Source organism: Melospiza melodia, chromosome 2 (assembly GCF_035770615.1).
Source record: "Melospiza melodia melodia isolate bMelMel2 chromosome 2, bMelMel2.pri, whole genome shotgun sequence".
NCBI lineage: Eukaryota > Metazoa > Chordata > Aves > Passeriformes > Passerellidae > Melospiza > Melospiza melodia.
The window spans coordinates 126,624,062-126,636,821 of NC_086195.1; the positions used below are offsets into that span (position 1 = coordinate 126,624,062).

Consider the following 12,760-nt stretch of genomic DNA (forward strand, 5'->3'; position numbering starts at 1 on the left):
TTATTTCCTACAATCTGTCATCGGGGAGGGAGGGTGACCATGACAAATCATGAAGGTTTCACCTGCCCTGTGACTGAAAAGCCATTTAGGGGAAGGTAAGACTGATAATGCGCGAAGGCACAGATAATTTAAAAAACCAAACCAACAAGCCCTTAACAAAAGCAAGCCCTCTTTCTCTCTTCTGCTACCTACAGGTAAAATAAAAGGTAATACGGAACGTTAATCTGATCACGTGTTCAAGGAATTACTCAAGATTTTCCCAAAAGATAAAGATACCCAGCGAGCAAGGAAAGAAGGAGAGACGACCTTTGAGGTGTATGTAACTCGGAAGCACTGTAGATGGTTTCAGACTTTTCCTCACCAGGTGGGAATTGTGTTTTCGTGCCTATACTTCGTTTTGAACTCCCGTGCTTGGGGTTTTAGATCTTTCCTGGCCTTGGGCTACTTGTGTTTGTAGCTCCAAAACTGAACAGCCATTCATTCTTCTAATCTGATTAGGATTGAACTATCCACTCACCAGTGGTTTTAGCAGGACAATCTTCCTATGGACTTTTTCTGCATTGGAGAGATTTAAAAAAAAAAAAAAAAACAAAAAAAAAAAAAAAACAAAACCAACAAAAACCATCACATCAAAACAAACCCTTCTGAAATCTGTGCGAGACAATTTTTGGGTAGGAAATAGACTTCTCCCTACTCCCTCTGCACCCCTCCTGCAACTTCACCCCCCTCCTTGGATGTATGGTGCCTTTGTTCACCACTAGTTCCTAGTTGCTATGGAGTTTTACGCCTTGGTAAACTATATTTCACCTCCTCCCGGTGAAAGCTATTCTTCCCCTAAATGCACACTTTGCAGACTCCGGTCCTTCCCCCCCGTGTCGGTCGCACTTCCTCAGCCCACGCTGCTCTGCCCCGGGCTAAAGCCGCGTTTTCCCACTCGGATCTCAGCTCACCCTCTAGCACTTGCCCAATTGTTTGACCACGGACAGATGCTCTCCTGCTTCTCCTCGGTTTTATTGTCCTTCATTTTATTTTTTTTAAGGTTTCTGAGGGACAGTCCCTCTATCTGAGAGCCGCAGCTAACCGTGGCACACGTCTTCTCCAAATCAATGAGAGGTGTCCGGGCTGAAAGCGTGGACAATGGGATTTTACCGAGCATGAAGCATATTACCCCCAAACCCGTCCTGACAGGCCGTGCTAAAGCATTTGAATGACTTTCTTGAAACGAGACCCTTCGGAAGGCTCCTCCCTCCAGAGAAATACACCATCTAGGAGAGATAGGCATGAAAGTGCGCGGGGGCACCCAAGGCTTTGTAAATTGGGGGTGGGGTGTGTGTCCTTTGTCACAAAGCGCCGCTGCTTCCACCCCAAAGCCAGGGACCAGTGTGTTTTACCTTGGGGGCTGCCCCTCACTCACCACAAGCTCCGGACATGTTAAGGGATGGGGTTTTCACTTTAGAACTTCCAGACTTTTTGACGGCACACACCGCGGTGTGGTTCAGTCAGCTACCAATCTCTAGCCTATCCTGCAGAGGCATCTCCAGGTGTGTCCTGGTTTTAGACATAAAGACTGGGAAGGACTTCCAGGTTTCCTGCTAGCATTTTGGCCATGCAGTTACAGGAGTGGGCCCCATATATCACACTGCTGTTACACCAAAGATCCTCCAAAATTTAGTTTGTTAATATCTTTACTTTTGCAAAGTTTCCTCCAACAGCAGAGTGGTTCAGTGCATGCAAAAGTCAATGGGCTTTCGCTTCAGCCTCTAAAGAAAGCCTCCCGTTACATCTGTACCTGCACACCAGGTTCCCCAGCTCCTCTGCCAGCTGTCCCGCTGCTCGGGGCCGCCCTAGTGTTCCAGCTTTTCCTGACACTATTGAGCAGAGGCACGGCGGGGCTGGAGCCAGCAGGCAGGCCGGCAGGTAGGCAAGGCCCTGCCCGCTCCGCACCCACAATCTGTTATCCCTCCTACCCCCGGGCACCGGGTCCGCTCCCGCCGCTGCCCCACGCCCCTGGCTGCAGATACTCGGTTCGCACCAGCCTCCCGGCTCGGAGCTCTGCAAGACCATGTCCTGCCTCGTTTTCTGTTTTGCCTACTCTTTCTTTTGGCCTTGCCTCTTCAGAAGTGACTTTTCAGCCAAGCTTGGCTGTCTGACTCCTCTCCGCCTCGGCCGTGTGAAACCTCCTGCCTCAGACTTCAGTTTCCCCACGGAAAGCAGCATCCATGCCTAACCTCAGAACAAACAGAGGGAGAGCCGCTTGGTCTTGGCCGGTCCCCTCCTGTCCCAGCCTGGCTGTCCCGGGCGCCAGCGCTCTGCGGAGCTGCGGGAGTCCCGAGGCGCTGGGGGCACGGAGGGGCAGCGGGGCGCGACGGCGCCGCCTTTTGCAGAGCGGGGCCACGCGTGGCCGCAGGTGCCTGGGCTTTCACTCTGCATTTTCACAAGGGATGGCTCCGAACCGGGCCAGGCCATTGGCTTCATAGCCCCTTCGGTTCGGCCGATGTGCACAGAGACGCTCGGTGCTGCTCGTGGGGTAGCGCCGAACCACCTCGCTTTTTGGGGTGCTGAGTTTTCTGGTAGAGGAGGAGCCAAAATGCCGTGAGGTGGAGGGACAGCTTACTTCACTCTCCACTACCCCCCCCCCCCCACCACCACCAAAAAAAGGAAGATAGCTGGTGCCGTCGGCCCGCCCCGTGCAGTGTCTGTGTGCGTGGGCTGTGCGCGGCACGGCGGAGCGGCGGCGCCGCTTCCCCGCGGGGCGCGCACCGGCAGCCGGGGCGCCCAGCGCTGGCCCCGCTCGGCGGCCATCGGGGGCCCTGTCCCCCGCCCCCGGTAGCAGATGGCTCGCGGTCCGGGAGGGCGCCCGCCCGCCGGTGCACGCATGACTGGAGCCGGGCTTTGGTGCCGCCCAGCCCGGGAGGGTCCCGTGCGGAGTTCAAGAGCGGCCTTCCCCGCTGACAGCAATGCGCTTGTTTTGCCCAGATATCTCGACCCGCCCCGCCCCTCACGCCTGGAACTCTCCCTCCTTCCCTTCTTGCCCCGCTCGACCATGAGGGACCCGAAGGCTGCTGTCGGGAGTCGGGGCGCCCCGCAGCATTCCCCCCACCGCCCCCGGGCAGCCTTCCGGCCTCCCGCTGGCACCGCTCCTCTCCATCCTTCCCGACTGTGGCGTCTCCCTTCTCCCTCAGCAGGCCGGGCCCTCCCCCACAGACCCCACTCGCTCCAAGGGGGGGTCTGGCCCCGCTGGCTGCCCGGCCGGCCTCTGGCTTGCGGCGGGAGCCGTCGGTTTTCCGCCGGTGATTGTAAACGGGTTTGACTGGCCGTTGATCTCGGGGTCAGGACTCTCCTCGCTAATCCCTCGCTCTCCAAACACCGCTCCCCCTCCTCCTCCCCACGCTCTCCCTCCCTTTCTCTCACCCCTCTCCCCTCCTGCCACCCCCGTTTCCCTCCGGCATCATTCATCTGCAGCCCCTCTGGCGGCAGCGGGGGCTCCTCGCTGCCCAGGGCTCGCAGGGACCCACTCGCACCCCATGAACAACATCCACCCCCCAGGCCCGCTGCTCCGCGGCTCCGGGAGCAAGGAGGGCCCTCCCTGCAAGATCAGCCCTCTGCACACTGACACGGACACACGGACACACGGACACACGGACACAGGGACACAGGGACACACGGACACACGGACACAGGGACACACGGACACACGGACACACGGACACAGGGACACAGGGACACACGGACACACGGACACAGGGACACAGGGACACAGGGACACACGGACACACGGACACACGGACACAGGGACACAGGGACACACGGACACACGGACACAGGGACACAGGGACACAGGGACACACGGACACACGGACACACGGACACACGGACACAGGGACACAGGGACACACGGACACACGGACACAGGGACACAGGGACACAGGGACACACGGACACACGGACACACGGACACAGGGACACACGGACACAGGGACACAGGGACACACGGACACACGGACACACGGACACACGGACACAGGGACGCTGTCTGTCCCCACGGGACGGCCCCGTCCCGGCGCTCCCGACGTGATGCTGAGTGTAGGAGGGAAGGGGAGATCTGGAGATTACTGGGGCGAGCTGGCAGAAAGTGTGCGGGAAGGGGGAGGGAGGGGCACAAAAGGGCTCGGGGGAGTCGGTGAGTGCCCGGGAAAGGCGGGGAAATCGTGGGGCGTGGGACAGCGTCGGCGCCAGGCCCGGGAGAGCATCCCGTCCGGATAACCCATCAAACCCACGGACACCTGCCAGTTCGCGTCTTTTAGCTCCGTTTTACTTTACAACAATGCTTAGATCAGCCTTTTGGTTTGGTTTTCGGCGGGGGAGCGTGTCTGTGCGATGCTGCGGTGCTTTTTTTCTTTTATACAAATATTTTTTTTCCTTCAGTGGCAGTTTACACGTAATAATAAAATGCTGTAACCGCGTCAGACGTTCAGGTGACCCGGCCTGATGTCGCCTGCATGTGGCGCAGCTGGGAGGGAGGGTCCTCCCCACCCCCCACCCCGCCCTACCAAGGAGCATTTCGCGGAGCTTCTTGTCCCGCTGTGGCCCTACGGGCGCCTTGGCTCTGATTTCTGGAATCGTCCCTCTTTTTGTCTTCCTGGACAATTTCGTGTGCCCTCCTCCCGCGCTCCGCGGCTCGCAGAGGCTCGGAGCCGTCCCAGCGATGCTCCCCCCCGGGGCTCGTTGCGGTGTGACTCCGGTTGAGGGCGCGGGGGAGTGGAACTGGAGGGAACGGCTTTTCCCCGGGGCCCGACGCCACTCCTACGAGCTCACTGAGCCGCGCACGGTGCAGGGCAAGGAGGGGGCAAAATGTTTTCTAAACCAGCAGAACCGTCGGGAAAAGAGCTGCGGAGTTCAGGCCAAGTTTGGGTTTTGGCTGGAAGTTCGGAGCGGATCAAACCTGTTATCTCTGAGTGCCTCCTGTCCTCCTGGCCCCTCTGCCGCCGTCCCCTGCCGGGGACAAGGGAGCGGGACCGCGGCGTGGGCTCTGGCCAGGGGGCCGTGACCCCAAGCTCCCCGCGCTCCACCCGCAGCCGAGAGGGCACCTCGGCCCCGCTCCCATTCGCCTCACTCCCTGGATTTTCCTTCCTTTCACTGAAAACGAGATGACTTTTTGCTTTAATTCTTCCACATACGTGGTTTTAATAGGTCTGTCAATCATGTTATAGGAGGAACATTTCATACAATTTTAGATGTAATGTACTTAAACCATAAATCGCTTAAACCTATTCTTAGTTTTGCATATTCAATTATTCTCTTATAGATAACTCTCATAGCAAAAAGCCCGGAGATATAATTACGTTACTGTACCTAACCCCAACTCATCTGCCTAGGAAAGTTGTTTTGTTTAAATACCCAAACGTAAGTTTAACTCAAATTAAACCGAGCTGCCAAACCAACCAATAGACCACGAACAGCAAAAAAGTTCTTGACACCCCGATGGTGTCTCAGTGGGGGTGGGATGGGTAGGTAGTTTTTTGGTATTTCGCAGAGATGTTTTTTTTTTGTTGTTTTGTTTTGTTTTATTTTTCGTTGCTCGGCTTTTTTGTTTTCTTTTTCTTTTGTTTGTTTTGGGTTTTTGTGAAGGTTTTCTTTTTTGTTTTGTTTTTTTTGGGGGGGGGGTTTGGACATTTGCAGAGCGAATTGCATTACATTGAAAGACGGGCTAAGGGTGTTTGAAGTTTATTTAAATATAGCCGACATTGGGTCTCTTTAATCCCCTTGTGTTGAAAGTGCAGGTATTCCTATTATTCTAGGCATAACGCCATTGAGCCGCTAAATTGTGATGGTAGGAGGGAAAACTCATTAAAAGAAGCTAATTTAGAGAGCTATAATTTTTTTTTCTTTTTAAAAAAAGCACTTCCCCACAGTATTTCTGCTGTTTGGACCCAAATGAACAGATATTTGTTTGCTTTTCTCCCTTGACCGCTCCAATTCTGTTCCATCAGTCGTGGTCAGCGACACAGGATCGTCTCGCTGGGATTTTTCTATTCTACATTGTCATTAAATGTGATTTTCAGTAGCTACGACCCTTAAAGAAAAAGGCACGTAACAAGGGTGCATCAGACGTGTATGTGTCTGCATGTGCACATGTCACACACACACGCACACACACATACACACACACACACACACACACTTCTCTTGGTCACGATGCTATCTGTGGTGTGTACAGATATTTCCGAGTATATGCACATGAAGGACAACAAGAAATAGTTCAACAGGTATCAGCTTAATCTGCATACCTAAAGGTACAGCTATTTTTAAAATGTCATCTAAGACTGTGTTTGGCTGGAGGTGATCAACACCGCACAAAGTTTCCCACAGGTTCCTGCTTTCTGTATGCACTCTTTGGTCGCTGAGCATTTCCAAAAGTCGTCTGCTGACTGTCTGAACCCGCACACTCCTCCATTTTAATAAAGGCTCGAATAGTTAAGAAAAGAAAAGAAAAAAAAAAAGCTTGGGCTGAAATCAGTGGACAGCTTCTATCAAAATTTTGCGTTCAGTATGAGGGATTTATACAAAATTATCGACAGGAGCCCAGAGAGTTATGTATGTCAATTGACATGTCCGCATTATAGAAGTGCAATGTCTAAGACGGACCAAACCCGCTCCTCATTAGCTACTAGAACTTCCCCACTCCTGGACGGATGCAGTACTTATTCACCAGAGCTAAAAGACGAACAGTCCTACAGCCTGCTGGGATCGACTTTAAAGTCCTGGAAGTTAATTATTTTTCCTTTTGTTTAAGCAGCTATGACTACTTTAAAAATTCATTTGCTACAGTAGTTTACAGTAAACTTTTAATTCTAACATATAGAAAAGTATCTCTCAACAGCTAGAAAAAAAATTTAAATTAGGTCTCAAAGCAGTAAACAACATTCTGTAATGAAATGACACGCATCGTTTTGCTCGACAGCTTTCGCACCAGCCGCTAAAAACGGGGGGCGGGGGTTGGGGAAGGGGGAGAAAGGGGTGACCCCGCCGCTCCCCGAACGCTCCGGGTGGATGGGGCTGCTTTTCGGGCGGGAGGTTTAGAGGTCGCTTTTCTTTTCGGGACGCGCAGAAAGCAGCGCTTTCACTTTCCATGGCGTTAATTAGAGGGGAAGCGCCGCGCCGGACGGTGTGCTCCCGTTTCCCGGGGAGCTGGGTGTCCCCCGGGAACCCCCGGCCGAGAGGGGCGGGCAGCGCCCGATCACCCCCCAGGGGAAAAGCCAAGGCTCCGGCAAGGTCCGGACCGCCAGCCCAGCCGTAAAAGCCACAAAATGAACGCTCACGGCTAGAACAGTAACGCAGTAAACTGCCTTCCCTTGCAGGAGGGAGCGAGTATTAAAATAAATCTACCTTCACCTCTTCTGATTTACACAGGTTAGGGAATATCGACATTTACTGCAGATTGCACTTCATTCTGTTTGCCGCTGCTGCTAAAAACTTCCTTCCCAAAATCTAGGTTTCCCTGCTGTGTTTCCAGGTTTACCATGGTAAACACCACTATGTTCGCCAGTTAGCTTTTCTTTTTATACAGGTGACTTTTTCCGCTTTGAAATTTATTTAATCAAAACAGAAAAAAAAAAAAAAATAAAAAAGGACCGCATCCTTAGGATTTCCGTTTAGCAGAAAGGCTTTTTAGTAAACTATATACACAATCTGAATTCCTTCGTACCGCCTAAATAAAAATTATTTCACAATGCATTTACAAGAAATGATACAAAAAGAAAACAAAATCAAAGAGAAAACAAACAAACAAAAATATCCAGATACAATAAAGTTTTACGAACCCCGGGGAAAAAATGGAGCTTCCAAAACAAAACAAAAAGAGTTTTATAAATAAACAAACAAGTAACGAAAAAATACCCCCAACCCCAGCCCAAAATACCCTCGAGAATATCTACAAAAAACTTTTAAGTGTTCTTTTGGATTTGTCTTAATACATGAGTAATAAATGAGAACTGTTTCCTCATGAACTCCGAGTTAATTAGTCAATAAAAAATCTTCGCAAGAAGCGATCCGTGACTGAAATCGTAGCGGTTCCGCGCGGTATAAAAGTTGGCATCACCTACAACTTTGTGTGTTTATTATTGGTATTTTTTTCTTTTCGCCGCCGTTTCCCCCCTTTCTCTCTTTCTTTCTCCTCTTTTGCAAATAAACGCTCTATGTCTCTTGGGTGAATGATAAATACTGTACAAAAAGTCTCGATAAAACACAGGAGTTCAGTCTAAAACTAGTTTCATAAACTAGTTCTTCTAAAAAAAGGTAAGCAAAGCAACCGTTACCTTTTTTCTCTCTCGTTATTATTATTATTATTATTTATTATTATTATTACAAGAACATCAAAACATTTCTGTACAAAAAGGAAGGAAGAAAGAAAAAAAAAAAAAAAGAGAGGCGGGGGAGGGCGGGAGGGAAGGGGCGCGAGAGGCAAAAATAAGAGGGGGGAACCTGGGAGCGGGGCAGGAGCGGCGCGGGGCCGGGGCTGAGCGGGCGGCGGCAGCGGCGGGCGCGCAGTCCTGCAGGCCGGCCCGGGGCCGAAACCGGGGCCGAGCCGGTGCCCGCGTCCGTGCCTCCCTGCGGCGCTCCGGTGCCGCCGGGGGCTCAGATGTGCGTCAAGGGAACGGTGCCGTTCACCCCCGTGCTGGCGCTCTGGTAGTGCTGGGGCAGGGAGTGGAGCCGGCTCTGGGCGGCAGCGGCCGCCGGATCCCCGCCTTCCCCGGCCGGTAAGTACATGCTGATCATCTCCCGCAGGTCCCCGGGGCACGGGGCCCGCGAGTGAGAGGTGACGGGCGGGCTCACGCTGGGCTCCGACTTCACCAGCGAGCCCAGGGCGCCCAGCGCACCCGAGGAGGCGGCCGCCGCCGCCGCCGCTGCCGCCGCCGCCGCCGCCGAGTTCTGGTGGGGCTGGGAGCCGTAGGGCAGGGCGCCGTAGCCCGAGGGCGAGGCGCTCATGTAGCCCTGCGAGTTGGAGATGGGGCTGTACTGCAGGGCGCCCATGTCGTAGCGGTGCATGGGCTGCGGGTTGTGCGGGTGGTGAGGGTGATGGGGGTGCGGGTGGTGCGGGTGCCCCCCGCTGCCCGGGTGCTGGCTGTAGGCGAGCTGCGCCTCCTGCATCATCGCCGCCGCCGCCGCCGCCGCCGCCACCGAGCCCGGGTAGGCGCCGTTGGCCCAGCCGTTCATGTGCGCGTAGCCGCCGCTGGCCGTGCCGCCGGGGCTCTCCAGCCGCTGCCCGACGCCGCCCGGGCTGACGCCGACGCCCATGCCCACGCCGACGCCGGCCGGGCCTCCCCCGGCCGAGCCGGCGCTCAGCAGCCCCCCGGCCAGCGAGTACTTGTCCTTCTTGAGCAGGGTCTTGGTCTTCCGCCGGGGCCGGTATTTATAATCCGGGTGCTCCTTCATGTGCAGCGCCCGCAGCCGCTTCGCCTCGTCGATGAACGGTCTCTTCTCGGCCTCCGACATGACTTTCCACTCGGCCCCCAGGCGCTTGCTGATCTCCGAGTTGTGCATTTTGGGGTTCTCCTGGGCCATCTTCCGCCGCTGGCCCCGCGACCACACCATGAAGGCGTTCATGGGTCTCTTGACCCGGTCCTGGTTCGCTTTGTTTCCCCCGCCGCCGCCGCCGCCTCCGCCGCCTCCCGCTCCGGTCTGCCCCGAGAGGTTCGTGGGGGCCTGGGCTCCGCCAGGGGAGTGCAAGTCCGTCTCCATCATCATGCTGTACATTCAAATAGCTTTTTTATTTTCCACCGGTGCCAGACGTGAAAAATGAATCAAACATAGAGGAGCCCGGGAGGCCGGGGAGCGAGCGAGGCGAAACCCGTTTGTAGCTAGGTAGCGAAAAAAAAAAAAAAAAAAAAAAAAAAAAAAAAAAAAAAAAAAAAAGAGGAGGAGAAGAAAACCGCGAGGAGAGCGATCGGCGACCCTGCCGGCGAAAAAACTTTCTCCCTTTCGCAAATCACTCTCGGGGCTCGGCGGCGACGGGGGTTCGAGCTGCTCAAACAGGTGCACGGCAAACTTGCTGCTTCACTTGGCGCGGCGGGAGGAGTGTGCGGAGCCGTCGGCGGTGTCCTCCGCTCGCCGGCGCTCCCCGGCAGACGCGCGCACACCCCTCCGCTCCCGCTCTTATCCTTAACGGAGCTATTTTTTTTTTGTTCTTTGCTGCTAACTTGGAGAGAGAGAGGGAGGGAGGGGAGGGAGCGTGTGTGACTTGCATCCGCTGATCGCAGGTGAACGGAGAAGAAGAGAGGAGAACCCACCGCCACGCGAAAAGGAGGCGGAAAAAAAAAAAAGTATTTCAACGTTAACTGAAAAAAAAAAAAAAAAAAAAAAAAGGCAGGAGGAGGATCGGGGGAGGGAGGGGGTGGGGGAAGGAGCCCAACCAAAACACGCGCCGAGCCCGGCGGCCGGGGCCGGCGGCACAGTAATTTGCTGGCGGTGGTCTCCCTCCCGCGGCCCGGGCGGGACGGGCCGGGCAGGGCCGGGACGGGGCCGCCTCAGGAGGAGGAGCCGCCGGGCGCGCGGGCGAGCGGCGCCGCAGCCATACGGCGCGCGCCGAGCCCGCCTTAAATCGCCTGACGGCGGCCAATGGGGGCGCGCCGGCGGGCGGCCATTTGCATATGGCGCGCGCCGAGCGGTGACGTGCGGCGAGGCGCGCCGCGTTCGGCGGGGGCGGGCGGGGTGGCCGCGGCCCCTGAGGGCGCCCCCGGGGCGGGGACCCCCCTCAGGCCCGGCCGCCCCCCAGCCCCGCCAGGCTCCGCCGCAGGGAGCCCCGGAGGCCGCGGGCCGCCCCGTCCCCGCTCACTGACACGACCGTCGAGCAATGTTTAGTGGAGCTGAGGCGCCCAGGCTGTCCGCCCCGCTCCCGCAGCCGTGCGAGCGGCCGATAAACATGCCTTATTGCGGGACTTCGTTCTGGAGATTTCTCCGGAGCCCCCTCAGACGTCTCTCCCAGGTGTTAAAACTGCTGCCAGGCCCAGGCATGTGGAAGAGGCTGGACGCAGTCATTTTTCACTTAGTCCTAGGGGAGTTAAAAGCACCTGCGACTAAAGAAGGTACACGGAAACATGTTATCTTTGTATATAGTAAGTACAGCTGTGTGATTTTTTTTTCCCCTTGAAAACATGAAAAGACTCCCTTAGTACCTAGCTGTCCTGTGAGATTATAGTTATTTTTGTAGGGAGGAGAAAATAGTCCACGTGGAAATCGATGCTGCAATCTTTAGTTGCAGCCGTAGGAATGGCAAGTCCGTCGCACAAATGCCCACGCATGTATAAAGGGCCGCCCCCATCATCTTTGCCAGGTGGAAAATGCACACACAGCGTGCCTGCTCTTTTCACGGTCCGTGTTAATTTTCCTGACCCTAGTGGCCATCCAAGGCTGGAATCACGCTGCAACTCCCCCAATTACTGTTATTACCACCAGAAGTTTTCTGCCGGAGGAGTATACACCGTGCACAAAGCACCGGTCCTAGGCACTGGGCTGGGATTAGACTATTTTTTTCTCATTTCCAATGACTCGTCATGATAATAAGGGTTTGCTGGGGAGAGGAGAGTGCCTCTCCACTTCTCAGACTGCTTCCAGCCTTTGAGCTCAATCTGAGTGATACTAACTCGGGTGCCGATGCTTTTGGGAGGACATTATTCTCTCCCAGTGAGCCCTAAGGGGGCAGGGGAGAGGGTGCAGGAGCCGACCCGCGCTTCTCCAGCTGAGAGTTTCTTAAGTTGCCATATTTGCCATGGCAAAACAAGGGAGCCCCTTGTGATTGCTAAATTATGTATTAAAACTACAACTGGTTGGGATAGGAGGGGAGGGAGAGGGGGGACAAAGTTACTGCAGAAAGGCACATTTCCACTTGGATGGACAAATGAAGGTATGAGGAGTAAAAACTGCGAGATAAGGATGGCATGGCTTGCAAATTATCCACCCAAGGCCCTAGTGGTATTTTCCCCTGAAATTTGATAGAAAGGCACCTAAAGGCCTCCTTGTCAAATAAATGGGTCGAATCGCTGTGGGGCAGTGTTTTCCAGATGAGTCCTATGCATCCTGCCAGCCAGCAGATCCTGTGGGAACACACCCATATCCCTGGGAGTTGGGGATACACACCAGCTTCCCTCCCCCTCACCTTCAGGGAGGAGGCTGAACTTTCCCATCCCTGGTGCAGAGGCGGCTGCTAATCCATACCTCCCGGGGCCTGTCCCCTCCTGGACTTTTTCCCGGTGTGGGGTTTACCCCCTTTCCCCTGATCCCCGGCAAATAAACATAGGATGCCCCTAGAAGCAGCGGAACTACCACGAACACGGTAGCGGGGAGAAGCGCTGGCAGGGAGCGAGGATGTGCTGCTGCCTCAGTGCCTCTGGCCCGGGTGCACCCCGCTCACCTGCGGCCAGCGGGTGTCTGTCGGGTGGGAGGAAGGTGTAAAAACCACTTCGAGGGGACAGCCAGGGGCTTTTCTTCCGTGGTGAAGGTAGTGCAGGTTCCGATTCACGGGACTGGGAACGAGGTCAAGCACTTTGGCGAGTGTCGTTTGACAGGGCTGCGGGGCTGGGGTACTGCAGGCCGGGGCTGCGCCCGGACATGAGAGGTCCTTGGACTTTCCCCTGCGGAAACTGGGGTTGCCAAGAACCAGGAGTCGGGCAGTGGAGGGAATAGGTGGGGGCGGCCGGGGGGTGGGGTAAACGCTGCAGTGAAGTCAGAGGGGAGACGGAGAGGAGGTCGCGCACTGGGAGCAGGA

General features: G+C 55.3%; 1 protein-coding gene and 1 long non-coding RNA gene across 2 annotated transcripts in view; both read right to left on the minus strand.

The window, feature by feature from the left end:
* Positions 1-12,760, minus strand: part of LOC134415244 (uncharacterized) — a 31,976-nt gene that overhangs the window by 13,502 nt on the left and 5,714 nt on the right. The gene's annotated exons all lie outside the window — the stretch shown is intronic.
* Positions 8,549-10,283, minus strand: SOX1 (SRY-box transcription factor 1). Its single transcript, XM_063150533.1, has one exon. It carries the CDS (start codon positions 9,751-9,753, stop codon positions 8,635-8,637), a length of 1,119 nt encoding a protein of 372 aa, XP_063006603.1. The 5' UTR covers positions 9,754-10,283; the 3' UTR covers positions 8,549-8,634.